Below are 22,698 nucleotides of genomic sequence, written 5' to 3' on the forward strand. Positions count from 1 at the left end.
AAACCCTTTATGCAATGAGATACGGCATTTCTAATGTGTGTTGGGATGGCACGTCGCCTAATGGTGTTGTGTGTACCGTAATGGTGCTTGGTAAGTGTGTGCGACATGGAAATAGGGGACTGTTTAGTAGTAATACTGTCATAGCACACAATGCCTTTATATAAGCGGGACATCCCCCTTATTGATTTAGATAGGCAGTGATAAAATATACCATGTATGTATTATAATGTGATACCGCAATCCCAATACCAAGGAAATTCATTGCAACCCCATTGACGTCTATAGGTTACAATCTGTTTTTTACCAACTTCAAACCCTATATATCACTGTTTGTCCAGATAATAATATAATATATAGTTATAGTAATAACAAATCAACATTTCACCCTATATATCTATGGGAGTGTTTTTGTTCCTGTCTCCTTGCGCCATAATTTTTTATTATTAGAGTGACACTAGGTTCACGCTAGTGTTAGTGTCTCCATAGTTCAGGTCCAAAAGATGGAGATCCTGTCCGCTTAAAAAGCGTTTGCCTGCGGAAACGCCTGGACCCCATAGACTATAATGGGGTCCATCGGGTGACCCTCCTATGGAGACTCCAACACAGATGTGAAGCCAACCTGAACCTGTCACATTGAACATGCCGGCCGTGTGTTATAGAGCAGGAGGAGCTGAGATATTGATATATACAGTAGTTTGTAGGAAATTGATTCAGTATATGACTAGGTTCACACTACCTTCATTTAATGTTCATTGCTCTCATCCTTCCCAGGATGAAGGCAACGGACATTAAATGACAGGTGAAAACAGAGCAATTCACCACTATGTAAAAAAAACATGACAGAAACTTTCTTCCGTCATGTTCTTTACTTTGCATGCAGGACATTTTTCCATTGCAAAAGTAAACCAACATGATAGAAGAAAGTGTCTGCCATGTTGGTTCCATTAGAGTCAATGGTAAAGGATATAGATGGAGGGGGCTCTGTCTGTGTCCATTACTCTGCTACAGTTAATGTCCGTTGCTGTCACCCTATGATGGAAGAAAGCAAAGGGAACCTGTCATGTTGATTTGGAACACTAAACAACCCACAGCTCCTTATAGACTGTGGGTTTAATGTCCCAAATCACCCTATTATCCACGCCGGATGTAACACTGGCTTTACGAGCGCTCCCATTGAAGTGAATGGGAAGTGTTCGGGAGCCTTCCGCAGCGCTCGTGTGTACGGCTGTGAAAGGCAGCCGGCGTTACTCCGTGTGAAGGCAGTCTAATACAGATTTCTACACCAGTCCTTATTTTACTAATGCTTTATGAACAGGGAGGCTCAGGATGAAACGTAGTATAGGTACTGCTCAGATAGGAAAGTGCATGAACACCGAATTTAATTCACTCATTGCTAGTTATAATAGTAGTCACCCAGCTTTCCTAGGAGCAGATGTAGCAGCTGAATTTACTCTTCTTGACTTTAGGCATCAATCTACATTTCTTTGGATTGCTCAGTATGGAATCCATGACCTACTGGTCTCCAGTCTTGTATAACCTGAGAATGCGCACACTTTTTATGTACCAGATTTACTAGAAGTACGTCTCGGGGGAGATTTAGGCTTCAGAAACAAATCCATTGCTCCTGGTGAGGCTTTAGCGGTGATCTATGGCGACCTTGCTTCTCTTTCTTCCTCTGAACTTCTCCCCATAGATCTTTCTTCGTTCCTCCACTGGTTCTTTGAAGTCTTTGACTGTAATGACTTCCAAGCTTCCATCCGGCCCACAAGTCTCCATAGCTATATATAATCCCCCATAGTCTGTGAACATTGACTGCTCACGGTAGACGCACATGTCCATACCCCGCGCACGGATCTGCATGGACATGGTGGAAACCATCAACCCGATAGAATATATAATAACCTATAATGAATCGTCTTTGCTCCAGGACCCAATAAAGACACCAGAAGACACTTGAACGCAATCACATGTGAAAAGAAAGCCGCAGACATCTGGGAATGGTTATTCCACCTGGAGCAAAGCAAACAACGTACAAATGCAGAACATTGCACCAGGGCAGGACATCAATGGGGACTTTATTATAGTATTAGGTTACACCATTTACATTGAAATTGCCATAGGCCCCAACAAACATAACAAGGTAATGGCCTGCTGGAAACTGCAATTCACCCAGTGCAAGTGGATTAAATTAGATTATCTCGACGATTTAACCCTTTATATTGGAAGGTTCCAGAGGAGTTTACATATACTATATACAAAAGACCTTGCATCCACCATGTCCATATTGTCAGGACATATGAATATCATACAGGGTCCCTGAATTTTCTTCTATTAGTCAAAGCAGTTACAAAAGGGTGTCTCTTATTCTGGCAGATTTGGCCCAGAATGGCCCAGGGTGAGCTACATCCAAATCTACCACCCCTAAAATCTCTTTTAAACCAGTTATATACTGTTGTAGGGCCGGTTTGTGACATATTGAACATACCTTTCTTGTGTCAAAGTGCAATCTTGCTCCCGAGGAAATCAATTTTAATCCGTAACTTTAGGATAGGCAGTAAATATCTGATCTGTGGGGGCGCCACCCATGGCCCCTGCATGGATCAGATGTTTGGCAGTGCATCCGGACTGGTGAACCCCAAAGCAGTCAGCTCCATTCCCTGTATAGTGACCAGGCACCATTACTGTTCCCAGCACTCATTGACTTTGATAGGGGCTGCAGTGACGGTGTCCGGCCACTATACAGTGTACAAAGCGATCTGCTTTTGCATCTATACACTATATAGTACACAGACCAGACACCAGATCTGTGTAGGGGTGCATGGTGTACTGTGGGGGAGAGATGTGGGGTGTAGGGTGTACTGTGGAGAGAGAGATGTGGGGTGTAGGGTGTACTGTGGGGGAGAGATGTGGGGTGCAGGGTGTACTGTGGAGGGAGAGATGTGGGGTGCAGGGTGTACTGTGGAGGGAGAGATGTGAGGTGCAGGGTGTACTGTGGAGGGAGAGATGTGGGGTGCAGGGTGTACTGTGGGGGGAGGTGTAGGGTGTAGGTTGTACACAGTGTGTAGAGAGAAATGTGGGGTGCAGGGTATACTGTGTGGGGGAGAGATGTAGGGTGCAGGGTGTACTTTGTGGGGGGAGAGTTGTGGGGTGCAGGGTGTACTGTGGAGGGAGAGATGTGGGGTGCAGGGTGTACTGTGGAGGGAGAGATGTGGGGTGCAGGGTGTACTGTGGGGGAGAAATGTGGGGTGCAGGGTGTACTGTGGAGGGAGAGATGTGGGGTGCAGGGTGTACTGTGGGGGGAGGTGTAGGGTGTAGGTTGTACACAGTATGTAGAGAGAAATGTGGGGTGCAGGGTATACTGTGTGGGGGAGAGATGTAGGGTGCAGGGTGTACTTTGTGGGGGGAGAGATGTGGGGTGCAGGGTGTACTGTTTGGGGGGGAGTGGGGTGCAGGGAGTACTGTGGGGGGAGATGTGGGATGTAAGGTGTACTATAGGGGGGGGCAGAGATGTGGGTGTAATGTGTACTGTGAGGAGAGAGATGTGGGATGCAGGGTGTGCCCAAAGAGAAATGGATGGGAATGGACAGTCAATTTAGAAGTGGGTGGAGCTAACTTTGTCGCAGCATGCATAACGCGCCTGCATTTTGCCCCTCCTTTAAAAGTAGGCAGGTATGAACACATGATATCGGGAACCCCAATGCAAATTTGGCATTGGGGCCTAGGAGCTTCAAGGTACGCCTCTGATAGAAAACATGGCTGCTTTGTTCAGCTGTAAGAAGTATTTGGTCTGTACCAGTCCTCTATGACCAGAAGAATTTGTCCACATGTTGCATTTTTCCCAGATTTTTCTAGAACTGCTGCAAAATACTTTGATTTACTGCAGTACCGGAAAAATTTCTGCACAATACGCAATATTTCATCTTACCTACATCGATACATTGTTGCAACTGATCAGGATAGAAAAAGGATTTGTGCCGCGTGGATTTCCTACAAAGTCGCCATATTAGCCCTGTAGCGGTTGCGTGTTAGCGAGAATGTTTTTAGTCAATGACAACAAGCGGAGATCATAGCAATAATGCGAAATAGAAGCACACAGTGACATCTTATTCCTCTTATTGAGGCGTCTGCTGTACGACATGTAGAACTTCCTAGATATGTCTAGTGATATGATTCCTGAAGCCAGTCATGAAGCATATGGCGGCATGAATCATTCACATGGGATAAAGGGCTCGGTGCAGCCGCTAGAATTCATTAATCCTTTGATGGGAGACATATGCACCCGGGTCTTTTAAGGTGCAGAAAATGTGACAGTCTCTCAGAAATGAGATACCATCAAAGTCAGGCGAATGAAATATTTAACAATGCAGCTGTATGTGAGGAGCCCCTTGAAGTCCCGCGGTGATTGTTAGCAGATCCTGGCCGTCACTTCTCCTTTACCGGCAAATTTTAATTAAACAGATTTGGAAACATTTTATTATAGAAGGTGCGAGATATCAAATGAAGGGAGATTGTCAACGCGTTACTAAGGATTGGTCTAGAACAATGGTCTCTGGAGAAGTTGTGCTACAGCTTGGAGACACCACTGACAATGGCATACATATAAGAAAGATGACCCATAACTAAGACCATAGTGGGCCCCTATTGTGATGGGGCCAGGTCTTGCCAACCAGGACAGAAGGGTCTTGTATCCATTTCCTCCTACACCCCGTTTACACGATTTTTAGGCCATATCTCCAAAGAATGGAGTCCTTCATAGGCTACCACCACCTAGAAAAAAAAATGGATGGGGCTAGGAGTGGACCGTCTCTCTCCAAGGACCCTGTCAAGGACATATGGTCCAACTTTTTGGTACGTTTCGGATTCGCAAATGCCACTCACTGTACAAAGAATAGGTCATCCCATTAGAAATGCACTACTTTATCTCAGCAATGGTAATCATAAAGCCTTATGGATAAATTATTTACTTAAAATTGTTCCTGAGTGCGCAAAAATTGCCTATTTTGATAACCCCACTCACACAGCTGCTGGGGTTACTACAAGGTATATGAGGAGGCAAAAGCTATTAAGCTGATTTATTCGACCTATGCTAGGTAGAAAGGGAAGCTGGTCGTGTGCATTGCATTCAGCTTCATGTCATATAGGACACAAGGATGGTGTAACATCTCTGCCTGTTCAGGTCGCTGCGCCACTCTCTGCTCGCATGCGGCGGTGCAGGAGGCGTGTGCAGTTTAGTTCCTTGCTTAGAGTTTTTGGTTGCACTGTCTGATCACTGCTCTAGTTCTGTAATTGAATTTGCATCACACCCGTCTTCTGCCCTTGTCTGCCTCCATCCATGAAGTAGTTAAATTTGGTCTTGCCCTGTGATTGACAGCCTGCCTTCCTGTCAGGTCCAGGGTGGGCTCATCCTCCCCTATTTAGTCTTGGCTCACATTCACACTGGTGCCTGTTATTGCCTCGTGCTTGCTGGCTTACTCTTGCTGTTTATTTTCTTGTATTCTTAATCCTGACCTTGGCTTTTCCTATTGACTATTCTTTTGGACTTCGATTTGGCACTGCATTGCCTGACTGTTTACTGACCCTTGGCTAGCTGACCTCCCTTTGTTGTTGTTTGTCTTGTGTGCATTTTGTGTGTCACATATATAGGAAGGGATCGTCTCCAAGTTGCCGCCTATTACGTAGGATAGGGCCTGGCAAGAGGAAGGGACAGTGGGGGGCTTCAGCTTTGGGCTCACTGTCTCTTGTGCCCCTTCCTCCAGGGTTCTCCAGCAGCTACTGGGGAATTGTCATCTAAGCAATTCCCTAACAGATGGATCCTAGGGAGCTCAGTAAAGCACCAGACCACTAAGTATTAATACCCTTTTCTGTCCTAGACCACCAGAGAATTAATATTAACCATTTTTCTTCCTTACACTACCAGGTATTAACCTCATCTTCTACCCTAGAAATATATTATTAATACCTCTTATAGCTTAGATCATCAGGGAATATAATATTAACACCTCTTCTACTCCAGACCACCAGGAAATATAATATTAATACCTCTTATACCTTAGACCACCAGAGAATAAAATTGCAATACCTCTTCTACCCTAGACCACCAAGGAACATAGTATGAACACCTCTTATACCCTAGACCACCAGGAAATATAATATTAACACCTCTTCTGACCTGGAAATAAAATATTAACACTTATTTTACCCTAAACCTCCCGAAAATAATACCTCTTCTATTGGAAAATAAAATATTTACTCCTCTTTTACCCTAGACCACCAGGGAGTAGAATATTAACACTTCTTCTACCCTGAACCACTTATACATAAACTACTAAACCCTCTTTTACCTTAAAGGGGTATTCCCACGTCGCATACTCACCCGTCTTCGTTCCTCTAAAATCTTCTGTCTTCCGGCTTTGTCTCGTCATTGGTGGGCGGGGTCACATATGCAAAGCCAAGCGGCGAGATGCCGCCGGCCCTGCATGCACGCTCATACACCAGTCTACCCTTCACAATGCAAATACAGACCCGACACGCTGTGGGTCTGTACTCGCATTGTGAAGGTTAGACTGGTGTATGAGCGTGCACGCAGGGCCGGCGGCATCTCGCCGCTTGGCTTTGCATATGTGACCCCGGAGCGGAGCGGAACAGCATTGCTTCTGTCGCTGCTGTCTTCATGCAGGGCAGAAGCATAGCGATGTGCCTGTGCCGGCGTCTAACAGTCCCCAGCATCCACCTATTACAGCGGATGCCGTGGAGTTAGCCGCCGGCACAGGTGAAGCCAGCAACATCGCTATGCTTCTGCCCTGCATGAAGCCAGCAGCAGCAGAAGCGATGCTGTTATTCCGCCCCCCCGCCCCAGAATGGCTTCACTTGTTCCGGCGTCTAACCCTGTATTGGCGGCCCCTTCCCCCAAAGGGTAAACTACCCCCCCCCCCCCTCCAGGCTCGCTCCCGTGCACTTAGCCCCTCCTCCCTCCCACCTGAGAGCAGGCAGACACATCACTTGACTCAGGAGCAGCTAGGTCAGGGCTGTGGCCACAAAAAAATTAATAAAGTGAGATAGTGGCCAAACAAAGCAGTTTTGCTGAAGCAATGTATTTAGGAAAAGTCTTACATTCACATTAATAAACATTATAGATAGGATCCTTGTGATGGGACAACCCCTTTAAACCACCATGAACTGATCACCATGGACCACTATAGACTCAAATATTAACCCCTCCATTACTTTAGGCCACCAGGGAAATCTTAGGGGACATTCAGATGGAGGAAAATGGTGAGGAATTTGGTGTGGAATTTCTGCGGTGAAAATTTGAATTTAGAGAGATGCATTACAGCAGACGGAAGGGCAGTAAATACAGCAATCTGGCAATGTTCATTGAGGTCTAGCTGTGACATTGAGGAAGCTGTGACATCTGCTAGTGTGAACAATGTTATCTATATACAGATGACACCGTCACTGGAAGACAATAATTTCACCGCCCATTTCTTGCAATGGGAGGCAGACACTTCATTTTCTGACCTGCTCCATCTCCAGGTGGATTCCGATTGGACCTCCCATTGAGATGAATGGGTGCAGGAAATCTTTCTACTAACAGTAGGCGTATCTCTGCGATTCTCCATGATGGGTCCCATTTGTGAATTTAACCTGTGCTAATAATGAATGCGATGACTGTTGCCAAGAAATCTCTACAGAACAGCAAGTCTCAGACTATTATTAGGCTTAGTGGTTGGAGCGAAAATTGCAGTAGTTTTGGATTTTCTTTTTTAAAATACAGATATTGACTTAAAATTAGAAAATAAAATTAACAAAAATTCTTAAAAATATATGTTTAACCTAAAAAATTTTACATATTTCTATTTGTATGTTGCGTGCTTGGATCAATGTTTTAGGATTGATCTAATAAAAGTTATATTTTATTTTTTTTCTTCTCCCTAACTTTAAGAATAGGATGACATTTGCTTTGATTTCCTTATTTTCTGTTGACATAATTAAAAAAAAAAATCTAAAAAGTCTTAAAAAGATATGTTTAATATAAAAACCTGATTTAAAAATCGGAACTTTTGTGGTGACATACCCTTTGATTTACATACGATATGCAAAAAAAAAAAAAAAATTCTGATCTAGAAGCCTGGGTATTAAATCTGTGCAATATTCTCCCAACCCTGTCATGCATTAATGACTTTTCCTTGCACTTTGATGCGTTGCTTTTGGCGATGTTTATACCGAAGATAAATAAGATTTTTTTTTTCCCGTCTGTCTATTCCTGGGCAAGTTTCATTTTGAGAGTGAGAGATTGTGTGTTGTAGCATTGGTGATCTAATCTCGTATTCATTATGCGGCATTAATTACACATTGCTGGGCTTTATTCTAGGCTCAGTATGGGTTTGTATTCTTGACTTGATAAATTGGCTTAAAGTACAGGAAACCGAAGATTGTGGAATACATTTCACTAGGCTGGGTATTAAAATAATTACTTTCTGCTGTGCCTTATTATTGAGACTTTACCAGCGATTGTTCCCTCTGAAGAAAGAACGTTTGGTGTTTTTCAAGCTTTGAAGTTTCGAAACAACACTCGCTTATGGAGGAGCGTCCGCGCCGCAGCACTAAGTGGACGTGTAATCTCCAGGACTGGAATATTTCTCTATGAAATGAATACACGACAAATTGGGTCTCACTGTGTAGAGGGTTATAATGTCATCATTACCGATATTATGTAAATACAGCGTAATAATACTAATAATGCTGATTGGAATTAACCAGAATATCAGGACTGCTAGTCATTATTCTACGTGGACCATTATATTGCTCATGTAGGATTCATGGACAAATTGTATCTGATTCTAAAGATCAATGGATAACTACAGCGGAAGCATACTTACAGCATAGCTTTATCTGTGTTATCTATCTATCTATCTATCTCTCTACTGTATCTCCTATCTATCTATCTATCTATCTATCTATCTATCTATCTATCTATCATCTATCTATCGATTGCTATGTCTTTCTATCTATCACCTTCTTCTGGATCAACACTATAGGGGACTGTAGGGTTATAGGTTGGACTTGATGGACCGATGTCTTCATCCATCCTCATCTACTATGTACTATCTATCTATCTATCTATCTATCTATCTATCTATCTATCTATCATCAGCTATCTCTTTCTATCTATCACCTATCTGTTCATATATGTATGAGTAATATCTAATCCTATCTATCATCTATCTATCTATCTATCTATCTATCTATCTATCTATCTATCCACCCATCTATCTATAGTATTCTATCCATCTATCTATATTATCTAATACCATTTATCTATCTCTATCCTATTTCTCTGGAAGCCTTATCTTTTCTATCCAGATATTGTACCCTAACCATCTATTTACCTATGTTATCAAAAGTTTCTATCTATCTGTTAGTTGTCTATTTACTTCTAACTTTAACTCGCTATCTGCAAAATGTGCAGCCGTCCGCCACCTACCACGTTCACGCAGCTGTTATGCGAGATTCACACTTGCTTTGGGGTTAAGGGCTAGTTCACACAGGGCAAAATGGTCAAGATTTTGACACGGAATCCACGTCAAAATCCTGCCACCCCTATTGAAATCAATGGGAGCCAGTCATTTCTTCAGGCAGATTCCACGGCTGATTCCAAGGCGTCCACCTTGCGTCATCATCCTCTGGACTAGGCCCATTCATTTGGGCCTAATCCAGAGTGGAAAGCTGCGACGGGATACCAGTGCACTGCACCAGCATCTCGGCGCGGCAGCCGCGACGGAATGTGTTCACGTGGAACCCCGTGTGAACTAGCCCTTATATTCTTGGGTTCTGCTTGGGGATTACAGTGTAATATAATGGATTCACATAGGGGATTTATGTGGCTTTTTTGCTTATTTGCAGGTCTGTGGCTGGAGTAGATACCGATCCACATCTGGTCCACATGGAGATACAAGATTCAGATGGAGGTGAGATACGTTGGCTATAAAAATGAAGTCATTTTCTCATGTGACGCCCCCTTGTGGTTCAAAAGATGTCCTCCTGTCTGTATCTGTCAATATTCTGGTTCCAGCTATAGGAGAGCTCGGATTATTGTTTCAGATTATTCCATTCTATGATTTATGCCATCGAATTTTGGCAGGCGATATTATGTAAAATGTATAAAACATTAACTCTTCAAATTCTGATTACTGAGATTCTTAAAAATATCCTTACATATTATTATATGATACTGATTCAAGTCTTTAAGTGATCTCTACCTTTCAATATCATATTACTCATTTTAGATCTACCATTTTGTGCCAATATCAGTTATAACGTATCTTTTCTGGCCACCTGCAGCTCCGTTCTCTGTGCAGTGGCCACATCAGGTACTGCAGACCAGATCCCATTCACTTAAATGAGAGCTAAGCTGCAGTAGCTTAGTGTAACCACTACACAGAGAACAGCGCTATCTGCTTCCTGCTCTATTCTCTGTGTATGCGCTGCTCAGAACAGATAATTGATGGCAGTGACGGGGATCTGACACTCTTTCAGATTGGTCATCAATATACCTAGCCATATAAACCCTATTAAAATCTTATGCTCTTGATGCTCTAAAATGCATAAAAAGTCTGGTGCATTTCAGTCCTGTGTGAACCATGTCTAATAGTACAGCGCATTTAACAAAGCAGCAGGTGTTAATATTGACAAATTCTGGTTTAGTGGATCCTATTGGGAAGGTAGAGCGAATGAATAAAACACTTATATACACAAACAAGGTGAATATTACATTTCCAGACATCTGCCAGAGAGCCGCAACACCGCTGCGTGCAGCATCATTATTACTGCTCCCTATTAGCATCCATACAACAGCTGTAAGACCCAGACACCCCCACAATTCAAATGGACTGAACCCAGATTATCAATGTTCTATGGCAATCTTGGATCGGTTCACTTGACTCGGGGGAGTCGCAGTCTTGCATTCTGGAATCAAATACTAAAATGTGTTACATTACAGCCCCTGAATGAGACCTGAAACGTCTTATAAATTACCAAGTATTTCTTAGAAACCTGTTTTTATCCCAGGACCCATTTACTCTGTTCATACACATATTTAGGGATTTATAGCTTCTTCACGGTCGTCTTTAATCACCGCACCGGTAGAAGTCGCCTCCTGAGATTTTGTGAGATACACCGCACTCATATCTTAATACATTTGTCTCACAGTGGTTGGCTGCCGGCTCGGTACACCGCATCTCACCCTATCTGCAGATACAAGTGGTCAATATTTATACTGTGGGAAAACGCCATTCTTCACTTCAGCGGCCTCTTCCAGATACTTAATGTTTCCACTATTGATTCTGCTCCGCAGGTTATCGATATGTGACATGCCAGATTCAGAACTGCTCCGACAAAACACTAGCATTTCACTTCAATGGGAACATCGATCGCAGTTCTTTAACTGTACAGGATGATTACATCTTTCTTAAGGTACGTGGCCTCATATTACTAGAGCGCTCAGCATCTGAAATAAGCTTTATTAAATGACACAAGTATAGCTTCAAAGGGAATGCCTGCTCCATGCAAGGATTACATTCAAATTATAATAGTACAGTGAAGAAGCGGAGCTGCCACTAAATGTACCGCCATACATCTCCAAAATAAACAAATTACAGCTGCGTCCTTCATTCCCTTTGCTGTTGGCCAGATATCTGTCACAGGATGACCAGCTTTTCAAAGCAATATGATTTTGTGATATTCTGTCAAGAGATCCCTATTCTACTGTATTACATGTCGCCACCCAGTGGTTGTGATATGATTTGCAGCTTGTGAATGGTTTCCTAGCAAGTTATAATATTGTCTAAAACTAATTTCATGTGATACTATCCTTGACCAAATTCAATAAGAAAGGACAGTGACGTATACGCCCCTCAGGTTGTTCATAGCAATATGATGTCCTGTTTATAGGATTTGAAAAGGATCGGAGAAACATGGCTGTGGATTTCCTTAAACAGCACCACACATGTGCACAGGTTATGTGTAGTATTGCAGCTCAGGTACTTTGACTTACAGATCAATAGACATGCAATACCAGACACAACCTAAGGAGCTTTGGGAAAAAAGTAGCCAGGTTTTTCTAATCCTGGACAATTCCTTTAAAAGCATGTGAACCCAACCAGGCAGATAGGTTAGGTTAGATTTGTGCCTCTGCTGGTGACATATCGTTGGTTTTCTCTATATACAGATGAGCTCTTTGGAGTATCCAGGGTGTTACCATTGCTCCAAATGAAAAATGACAATGCCCTCATTGCTCCAAAAGCTAATTTACATATTGACAAAAAGTAGTGATATCTTGGCTGTAGAGGAGTCTGACTCTGGTGACCCTAACCTATCTATCCACAGGGCTGGATTCATATGAGGGGTTCTGGTAAGAGACTCCCTTTGAAGGGATTTTACCATTAAGGGTGAATTCACACTGAGTAAACGCTAGCTTATTCTGAACGTAAAACACGTTCAGAATAAGCGGCGTCTAAAGCAGCTCCATTCATTTCTATGGGAGCGGGGATACGAGCGCTCCCCATAGAAATGAATGGGCTGCTTCTTTCACTCCGTGCAGTCCCATTGAAGTGAATGGGGAGTGCCGGCGTGTACGCTCCGGCATGAGCAGAGCTTGCCGTATACGCCGGCACTCCCCATTCACTTCAATGGGACTGCTCGGAGTGAAAGAAGCAGCCCATTCATTTCTATGGGGAGCGCTCGTATCCCCGCTCCCATAGAAATGAATGGAGCTGCTTTAGACGCCGCTTATTCTGAACGTGTTTTACGTTCAGAATAAGCTAGCGTTTACTCAGTGTGAATTCACCCTAAAACACTTTTTTTTCTGACTAACACGTAGGAATAGCCTTAAGAAAGGCTATTCTTCTCCTACCTTTAGATGTCTTCTCCGCGCCGCCGTTCCATAGAAATCCCAGTTTTTGTTGGTATGCAAATGAGTTCTCTCGCAGCACTGGGGGCGGGCCCCAGCGCTCAAACAGCACTGGGGGCGTATCCAATGCTGCGAGAGCACTCTCCAGCGCCACCTCCATCTTCTTCAGGAACTTGTTCTTCACTGTCTTCTTCCGGCGCAGGCGGTCAAACTTGTAGGCCTCGGGCAGAGCTGACTGCACATGCTCACAGGTTCAAAGAAAATGTCCACTTACTTACTGTGTAGGCGGCCATTTTTCTTGTGGTCACGGGCATGCGCAATCGGTTCTGCCCGAAGCTTACAAGTTTCAGAAGAATAGCCTTTCTTAAGGCTATTCCTTCGTGTCAACCAGAAAAAAAAAAAGTGTTTTAATGGTAGAATCCCTTTAAGATAGGCATATTATAATGACAGGCCTTCTTGGCTACTATACCAATTTACATTTTAAAAAAATTATAAAATAAAATTAAAATATATATATATATATATATATATATATATATATATATATACCGTATATACTCGAGTATAAGCCGAGTTTTTCAGCACAGTTTTTGTGCTGAAAAAGTGCTCCTCGGCTTATATTCGGGTCATTACGGTAATTTTCTGCTAGCAGGCCAGGATAGCAGACTCCGCCCCCCCACCGCTCCATCACACGCCGGGTGACGTAGCCACGTAAACTCAGGCCCGCACCCGGCATGTCTGCTTCCTGCCCTGCTAGCAGAAGTACCGTAAGTACTTCTGCAGATTTTAATGTACAGCATCGCCGCGCTCCTGGCAGGAGCGTGGCGATGCTGTGGGCCCCGGCACCCGCCGCGGTGTCTGGATGCCGGGTCCGGATGCCGGGCTGTAAACGTAATGGCGCCGCTCTGCAGAGCGGTCGCCATAGAAACCAGCACCTCCGCTGTAATGCTTACAGCAGAGAAGCTTATGCCTGCGATCTCTGATTGTAGGCATGAGCTGCGGCATCTCTGCTGTAAGCGTTACAGCGGAGGTGCCCTCCGGAGATGTCCTCCCCCCTCCTAGTTCAAAATTAGCCCCCGGGGCCGGTCCCCACCGGCCCCATACCTTTAAAGTTGCAGGCCGGCTCCTGCGCAGCGAGCTCGCAGTAGCCAACCTGTTCCGACGACAGCCGGGAGCCTAATGAAGGCTCCCAGGCCTGTCATCGCTATATTACTATTACGGCGGGTCTATGACCAGCCGTAATAGTAATATAGAGAATCTCCCATAGACGGCAATACACTTGTATTGCTGTCTATGGAACTTGCAATCAAATGACTGCAGGTTCAAGTCCCCCAGGGGGGCTAAAAAAAAGTTTTAAAAAAATATAATAAAAAATAAAATAAATAAAAGTTCACAGTGGGTTCACACCAGCACCTGATCTCAGTTATGCAGGTTTCCGTTTTCTGTCAGCAGAAGACAGAAACCGACATTCAGTGTCTGTGGGTGAGCCGTCTTCTGCTGCCCATGGCGAAACCGTTTTGTTTTTTACTGGACACAAAGTCCTGCATGTCCCACTAAAAAAAAAAAAAAACGGTTTCAATGCGGAGAAGACGCTCACCGGCGGACACTTTTCAAACCCATGAATGTTTCTCGGGCAGGAAACGGAAACCTGCATAACTGAGATTGGGCGCTGGTGTGAACCTGCCCTCAAAGTAGAAAATGACTGTGAAACACATACACATTAGGTATCCCTGTGTCTGACAGTGCCCGGTCTACTGAATATAGGGGATCTGCAGTGCTTCTATTCCGTCGGGAAGGGGTTAATAGGAGCACTGCAGATCCCCTATATTCAGCCAGGCTGAATTCCAAGTGGGGGTAAAAAACCCAGTCCTCAAGCTCAGGGAAGGGGCAGACAGACAACCAAAACACCCCCTCCCCTTTCCCAGCACTTACTGCACCCAAGAACTCAGCCATTTTAATTTTTGAAATTTTCCAGTAGCTGCTGCATTTCCCCCCTCGGCTTATACTCGAGTCAATAAGTTTTCCCATTTTTTTGTGGTAAAATTAGGGGGGTCGGCTTATATTCGGGTCGGCTTATACTCGAGTATATACGGTATATAATATTTTAAATTAAAAAAAAATTGCTATTTGTAAGGAATATATTATTGCACTGTATTCATGAGCTATTGCTGGTGTACAGGCATGTACTTGGCAGCTGTCAATCATTGGTGAGGGGGTGGGTAAAAGCGCTGGTGGGCTTCAGTGCAGCAAACTCATTTCTGACTGCCTGCGAATGAAAATATTAGATTTTTTCATGTTATTATAGAAACTCTGCCCTGATGTGGTCCTGGACACAAAAGAGCATTGATCAGAATGAACATGACCGATGAACATGTCGGTTCAGGCATCTAAAGAGTTAAGAATGATACTAATGCTTATTTAACAGCCTTATATTGTCTAACAAAATCAATAAGAATGTCTTCTGCTGGGCTGGTGAACTTAATGGATTCTCGCAAGGTTACATAGACTCTCACGTCTAACTTGCCAGTTTTAATCAGAAATGGCTTCTGTTAGAAAATGAGAATCTTGGCCTACTGAAATCCATAGGCGTCATACTTAAGGTAATCATGTTTCGCGGTTCAGCTATCAGCGCGCCATCTCCATTATTACGAAGCTACGATCTTAGCAGGTGCCATAATTGGCTAAAAGGGTTTCAATAGAGCCAGCAGCAAACCAAACTACTCCTAGAGCTTCTATTGTGTCACTAGTAATGGTGACAGGATAATCCGCTAAACAAATGTATGTATTGTATATCAATGTTGATCAGTGGAACACCCTTAACAGTCAACAGAATGAAGGGACCATGACATTTAGGACTAAGCTTAGTGATGGTCAGACCACTACTGTCAGTGGCCTAACTACCTGGGTAGCAGGGGTAGCGGCTGCCACAGGGCCCGGGACATTAGGGGCACGGCGACAGCCGCTACTGCTGTGTTTGTTTGTTTTTTCTTAATAGGCCGTTACCCAGCCGGTAACACTTCCTATTTACTTACCAATCCTGGAAGGGGCTGGGATCAGTAAGACAGTATTATTATACTTGAGGGTCTTTTCAGACACCCGAGTATAATAATCGGAGGCCTGGGAGAGGTAAGGGAACATAAAAATCATTGTTACTTACCTCTCCGCACTCCATACAGGCATCGAGCCTAGTTGTATGATGTCCCTGACGTCACTTGACCGAAACCTGCGTCCCGGGTCACATGACATCCGGGTATAATACTGTGTGTAGGGGCCACTATGGGGGATAATACTGTGTGCAGGGGCCACTATGGGGCATAATACTGTGTGCAGGGGCCACTATGGGGCATAATACTGTGTGCAGGGGCCACTATGGGGCATAATACTGTATGCAGGGGCCACTATGGGGCATAATACTGTGTGCAGGGGCCACTATGGCGCATAATACTGTGTACTGGGGCCACTATGGGGCATAATACTGTATACTGGGGCCACTATGGGGTATAATACTGTGTGCAGGGGCCACTATGGGGCATAATACTGTGTGCAGGGGCCATTATGGGGAATAATACTGTGTGCAGGGGCCACTATGGGGCATAATACTGTGTGCAGGGGCCACTATGGGGCATAATACTGTGTACTGGGGCCACTATGGGGCATAATACTGTGTACTAGGGCCACTATGGGGTATAATACTGTGTACTAGGGCCACTATGGGGACATAATACTGTGTACTAGGGCCACTATGGGGCATAATACTGTGTACTGGGGCCACTATGGGGCATAATACTGTGTGCAGGGGCCACTATGGGGCATAATACTGTGTGCAGGGGCCACTATGGGGCATAATACTGTGTGCAGTGGCCACTATGGGGCATAATACTGTGTACTAGGGCCACTATGGGGTATAATACTGTGTACTAGGGCCACTATGGGGTATAATACTGTGTACTAGGTCCACTATGGAGTATAATACTGTGTACTAGGGCCACTATGGGGTATAATACTGTGTACTAGGGCCACTATGGGGTATAATACTGTGTACTAGGTCCACTATGGAGTATAATACTGTATGTCAGTGGCATGTCAAAAGTTCACCACGGGGCCCCGCCATTTCTAGTTATGCCACTATGCCACTGACTACTGTTCAATATTTTATAGCCTATCCTAATGTATGAATGTCAATGTTCTACCCCAAAAGGTGTCCCTCTGCTAACCAGGAGCATTAGCAGTGCCTCCCCTGATTTTGAGAGGTGTCCCCTTCTTACAGGAAGCCTCAGAGGAGTGACCCTGCTTATTAAAAACAATTAGCAATAATTTTCCAAGTTATAAATACACCCTGCTTATAAGGCGTCTGTGAGACATGCTTCTGCTTACAAGAAGCCTTTGTGATGTGTTCCCTGCTTACAAGACTCTACAGGGATACGATCCCTGCACACAACACATCTCAGAATAATGTCCCCTGCTTACAATAAGCCACAGAGATATGTCCATGCTTACCTGGATCCTCAGAGATATGACTGCTGCTTAGAAGAAGCCTCAGAAGTACACCTCTGATTACAAGAAGCTTCTGAAGTGTACACCCTACTCACCAGAATCCTTCTAAGTGTGCCCTCTACTTACCAGAATCCTCATAGGTATGACCCCTACTTAGCAGAATCCTCAATGACCCTGCACAGACTGGAATGAGCATTTTCACATCTCCCCCCCCCTCCCCTTATTTGTACACACACATACTACTGAGGCAAACTGATAACACGTGAATAAACAATACATTTACTAAGGATCTCCCTATGAAAATCATGATTCAGTAATAACACATACAAATAAATTCCCTTCATCACACCGCTGTTTACCAGAATCATTAAAGGTGTGCTTGCTGCTTACCAGAATTCTCAGAAGTATGTCCCCTGTTTATTAGAGTATGAAGAGGCCTGCCACATACTTACTAGAATCCTTGTAGGTGTCCCTCTTACCAGAATCCTCAGAGGTGTGCTCCCTGCTTACCAGAATCCCCAGAAGTGTGCTCCCTGCTTACCAGAATCCCCAGAAGTGTGCTCCCTGCTTACTAGAATCCTCAGAGGTGTGCTCCCTGCTTACTAGAATCCCCAGACGTGTGTTCCCTGCTTAACAGATTCCTCAGAGGTGTGCTCCCTGCTTAGAAATATCCTCAGAGGTGTGCACCTTGCTTACCAAAATCCCCAGAGGTGTGCTCCCTGCTTACCAGAATCCCCAGAGGTGTGCTCCCTACATAGCAGAGTACATTGAGGTCTGCCTCGTGCTTACTTTTCAGAATCTTCAGATGTGACTCTACAGAAAGACTGAAAGTGTCCTGTCCCCACTCTTTGGAACAAGATGCAAGCTGGACATCTGGCCCTGTGAAGACAGGAAGGAGCATTTTCACCTCTGCCCCACCCCATACACACTCATATCACTGAGGTAGACTGATAATATTAACTTAACAACACTTTTAATAAGCATATCCTTATAAAAATCATAATTCAATATTAATACACATACGTTCCTTTAATCACACCCATTTACCAGAATCCTCAAAGGTGTGCCCCCCTGCTTATCAGAATCCTCAAAAGTGTGCCCCCCCCCCCCCCCCGCTTACCAGAATTCTCATTGGTATTTCCCTTTCTTACCTGAATCCTCAGATGTTTGACACTGCCTAACAAAATCCTCAGAGGTATGCCCTTTTCTTACCATAATCCTCAGAGGTGTGCACCCTGCTTTTCGGAATCCTCAGGAGTGTGCACCCTGTTTACTGGAATGCTCATAGCTGTGTTCCCTGCTTACAAGAAAAGATAAAATGGGAGAGACACCGAGCGCCAATATAGTGGAGTAATTATAAACACTCTTGGTGATGATATGTGATTGGTCTCTTACCTATTGGTGTTGTGAAATAGTCACAACTCCATATGAGCATATAAAAGGTGTTATAGCAGCAGCTCTTTCCCTTACGCTGTGAAACAGCGTGATACAATGATAGGAGATTCCTCAGGCAAGCCCGACAGGAGTGGAGGGGTAGGGAGTAAGCGCGCACACCAAAGTATGATCTTGAACAGTTTATTAAACACGACGCGTTTCGGGCATCTGCCCTTTCTCAAGTGTGATACAAACTGTGTAGTGGTGAATACCAGTATGCTGCTTCACTTCTCCTGTCGGGCTTGCCTGAGGAATCACCTATTCCTGCTTACAAGAATCCTGACAGGTGTGCCCCCTGCTTACCAGAATTCTCAGAGATGTACACTCTGCTTACCGGAATTCTCAGTGGTGTGCCTCCTGCTTACTGTAATCCTCAGTGGTGGGCCCTTTGCTTACCAGAATCCTCAGTGGTGTGCCTCCTACTTACCGGAGTCCTCAGTGGTACCCCCTGCTTACCGGAATCCTCAGTGGTGTGCCACCTGTTTACTGGAATCCTCAGTGGTGCCCCCTGCTTACCGGAATCCTCAGTGATGTGCTCTTCTTACCGGAATCCTCAGAGGTGTGCCCTTCTTACTGGAGTCCTCAGTGGTGTGCCTTTTGCTTACCGTAATACTCAGAGGTATGCCCCCTGCTTACCAGAATCATTCAAGGTATGCCCTCTGCTTACCGTAATCCTCAGAGGTGTGCACCCTGCTTTTCGGAATCCTCAGGAGTGTGCCCCCTGCTTACCAGAATCCTGAGAAATGTACACTCTGCTTACTAAAATCCTCAGAGGTGTGCTTCCTGCTTACTGTAATCCTTAGTGGTGTGACTTTTGCTTACCAGAATCCTCAGTGGTGTGCCTCCTGCTTACCGGAGTCCTCAGTGGTACCCCCTGCTTATCGGAATCCTCAGTGGTGCCCCCTGCTTACCAGAATCCTTAGAGGTGTGCCCTTCTTACTGGAATCCTCAGAGGTGTGCCCCCTGCTTACCAGAATCATTTGAGGTATGCCCTCTGCTTACCGTAATCCTCAGAGGTGTGTCCTCTGCTTACCGAAATCTTCAGAGATATACCCTCTGCTTACCAGAATTCTCATATGTATGCCCCTTGCTTACCAGAATCCTCAGAGCTGTACCCCCTGCTTACCAGAATCCTAAGAACTGTGCCCCCTGCTTACCAGAATCCTAAGAACTGTGCCCCCTGCTTACCAGAATCCTCAGAGCTGTGCCCCCTGTTTACCAGAATCCTCAGAGCTGTGCCCCCTGCTTACCAGAATCCTCAGAGCTGTGCCCCCTGCTTACCAGAATCCTCAGAGCTGTGCTCCCTGCTTACCAGAATCCTCAGAGCTGTGCCCCCTGCTTACCAGAATCCTCAGAGCTGTGCCCCCTGCTTACCAGAATCCTCAGAGCTGTGCCCCCTGCTTGCCGGAATGGTCACAGGTGTGCCCCCTTCTATTCCACAAGTATGAAAATGACCATGTGGCTTTGATGCTATATTTTATCTTTCTGTAACTTTATTTGAAGAGATAACTGTTTCAGCTTGCAATATATTAGCAGAAGCCAAGCATGGCGGGTTGTATTATAAAAAGTCTTTGATCCATAAATCTATGTAATATAATTAAATTTGGCGCTGTCCGACCACTTTACTGTTACCTCCTGAATCTTTGCTTGTGTCAAAATAAAGAATTTAAATCAAAAGTGCCGGCGGCAGCAGATAAGGGTAATTCATTTTACTTGATGGCCATGCGGCAGTGATGAGGACGGACAGTGATTGATGGTATAAATGGCTTCTCCCTTTATGAACTGCACATTGTCGAGATATGATGCCAGGTTGAGTGATTTATGAAAATGGAAGGTAAACATAGGTTCTGCCGCTACATGCGAATTTACAATCACTGCGACTTCTAGGAACATCAGGCCCTGGAAAACCCTTTAAATACCACAAGAATCCCTGTATCAGATACGTGGACATATTATATACAGTCGCCAGTAAAGGTCCAATAAAGGAAATGATATAGATTAGTAATTAGATTGCAGAATCCAATGTCACCCATAGACCTTGTGTCGGAGGGTTCCAACCACCATCACAATACAATGGGCGACACAAGTCAAAATTCTATCACAAATTTGGAAAAATGGGGCAAATGATAAGTGAAATAGATGCATTGTATCTTCAATAATTGGCAATAGTGCAATAGTTTGTACTAGGTTGTATTATTACCTTGGATGTTGCCATTCATATCCACCATGGGACCCGAACTATAGAAAAGTCGACTGCTAAAACAGCAGTTACCCACAGAACCCATAGACTATAATGTATAATATTTTATACTGTAACAGGAGGAGAGAAAAGTTCTCCACGGAACCAGAACCCAACATAAATAGGTTAGGGTCACCCAAATCAAACAGTGTCAATCGCTGCCTCCATTGCCAAGTGTCACGGAGCGAAGGTATATGTCTTCCTCCGGAAGGTCTTTTGAATCAACACGGACGCAAGAGGTCGGGAGACAACAGCAATTTATTGTAATCCACAAAGTTAGTAGCCGGCGGCGGTCACATCAACCGTAATCACAATAAGTCCACAGAAGTCACAATCCAATGATAGCTTTGGCTCCTTGGTCCTGTAACTAAGTCCTGGCTCTCTGCAGAGCTGTGCACAGGCCGGCTAACTCATACTAACTGCTAGCTACATCTATATACTAAACTGTTACTTCCTATATCTGGGGGTGGGAAGGGCTGAGTCACAGATCCTTCCCCCCTCACCTATGCCAAGGAGAGCAGACTCCCTGTCTCTTTTGAACAATGCACAGTCCAACATCTTCTTGGAGACACTGATCAGATTATCTCCACCCATTGTCCTCACTAGTTAGAGGTATTTGCATACAATGTGCTAACACACTAGACCCGAATCAGCCAACTACACACTGATGTTTACAACAGGTTAGAGAATACATTCCACATGAAATATACATTACACATTGCCTATTGCCGGACTCTAACCATCCCGTGACACCAAGATATTGCTGTTTTTGTCAATATGCAAATGAGCTCTTTGGAGCAATGAGAGTGTTGTCATTTACCTCTTTGGGGCTATAGCAGTATCCTCATTGCTCCATAGAGCTATTTCGCATATCGACAAAATAGTGATAGCAATGGGAGGGGAAAATACTGTTAATTCAGTTGACCCTAACCTATATATCTGAGGGGCTGGGATGATCTGCTGGGTCATGCTGACCCTAACCTATCTATCTGCAGGGCTGGGGTGATATGCTGAGTTCTGATGACACTAACCTATCTATCTGCGGGGCTGGGGTGATATGCTGGCTCTGGTGACCCTAACCTATCTATCTGCAGGGCTGGGGTGATATGCTGAGTTCTGATGACACTAACCTATCTATCTGCGGGGCTGGGGTGATATGCTGGGTGCTGGTGACCCTAACCTATCTATCTGCAGGGCTGGGTGATATGCTGGTTCTGGTGACTCTAACCTATCTATCTGCAGGGCTGGGTTGATATACTGGGTTCTGGTGACCCTAACCTATCTATCTGCAGGGCTGGGTTGATATACTGGGTTCTGGTGACCCTAACCTATCTATCTGCAGGACTGGGTTGATATACTGGGTTCTGGTGACACTAACCTATCTATCTGCGGGGCTGAGTTAATATACTGGGTTCTGGTGAACCCCTAGCCTGTATCTGCAGGGCTGGGTTGATATACTGGTTCTGGTGACTCTAACCTATCTATCTGCAGTGCTGGAGTGATATACTGGTTCTGATGACTCTAACCTATCTATTTGCAGGGCTGGGTTGATATACTGGGTTCTGGTGACACTAACCTATCTATCTGCAGTGCTGGGGTGATATGATGGTCTTGGTGACCCTAA

The 22,698-nt window shown here is 44.6% G+C and overlaps 1 protein-coding gene across 2 annotated transcripts in view; it reads left to right on the top strand.

Moving 5' to 3' along the window:
* The window catches only part of SORCS2 (sortilin related VPS10 domain containing receptor 2), a 710,878-nt gene that overhangs the window by 553,390 nt on the left and 134,790 nt on the right, over window positions 1–22,698 (top strand). For both annotated transcript variants that reach the window (XM_075260385.1, XM_075260393.1), the window contains exons 6-7: window positions 9,904–9,968; window positions 11,354–11,472. In XM_075260385.1, the coding sequence (XP_075116486.1) occupies window positions 9,904–9,968; window positions 11,354–11,472 (184 nt within the window). The remainder of the gene's footprint in view (window positions 1–9,903; window positions 9,969–11,353; window positions 11,473–22,698) is intronic.

This window comes from Leptodactylus fuscus, chromosome 1 (assembly GCF_031893055.1).
Source record: "Leptodactylus fuscus isolate aLepFus1 chromosome 1, aLepFus1.hap2, whole genome shotgun sequence".
Lineage (NCBI taxonomy): Eukaryota > Metazoa > Chordata > Amphibia > Anura > Leptodactylidae > Leptodactylus > Leptodactylus fuscus.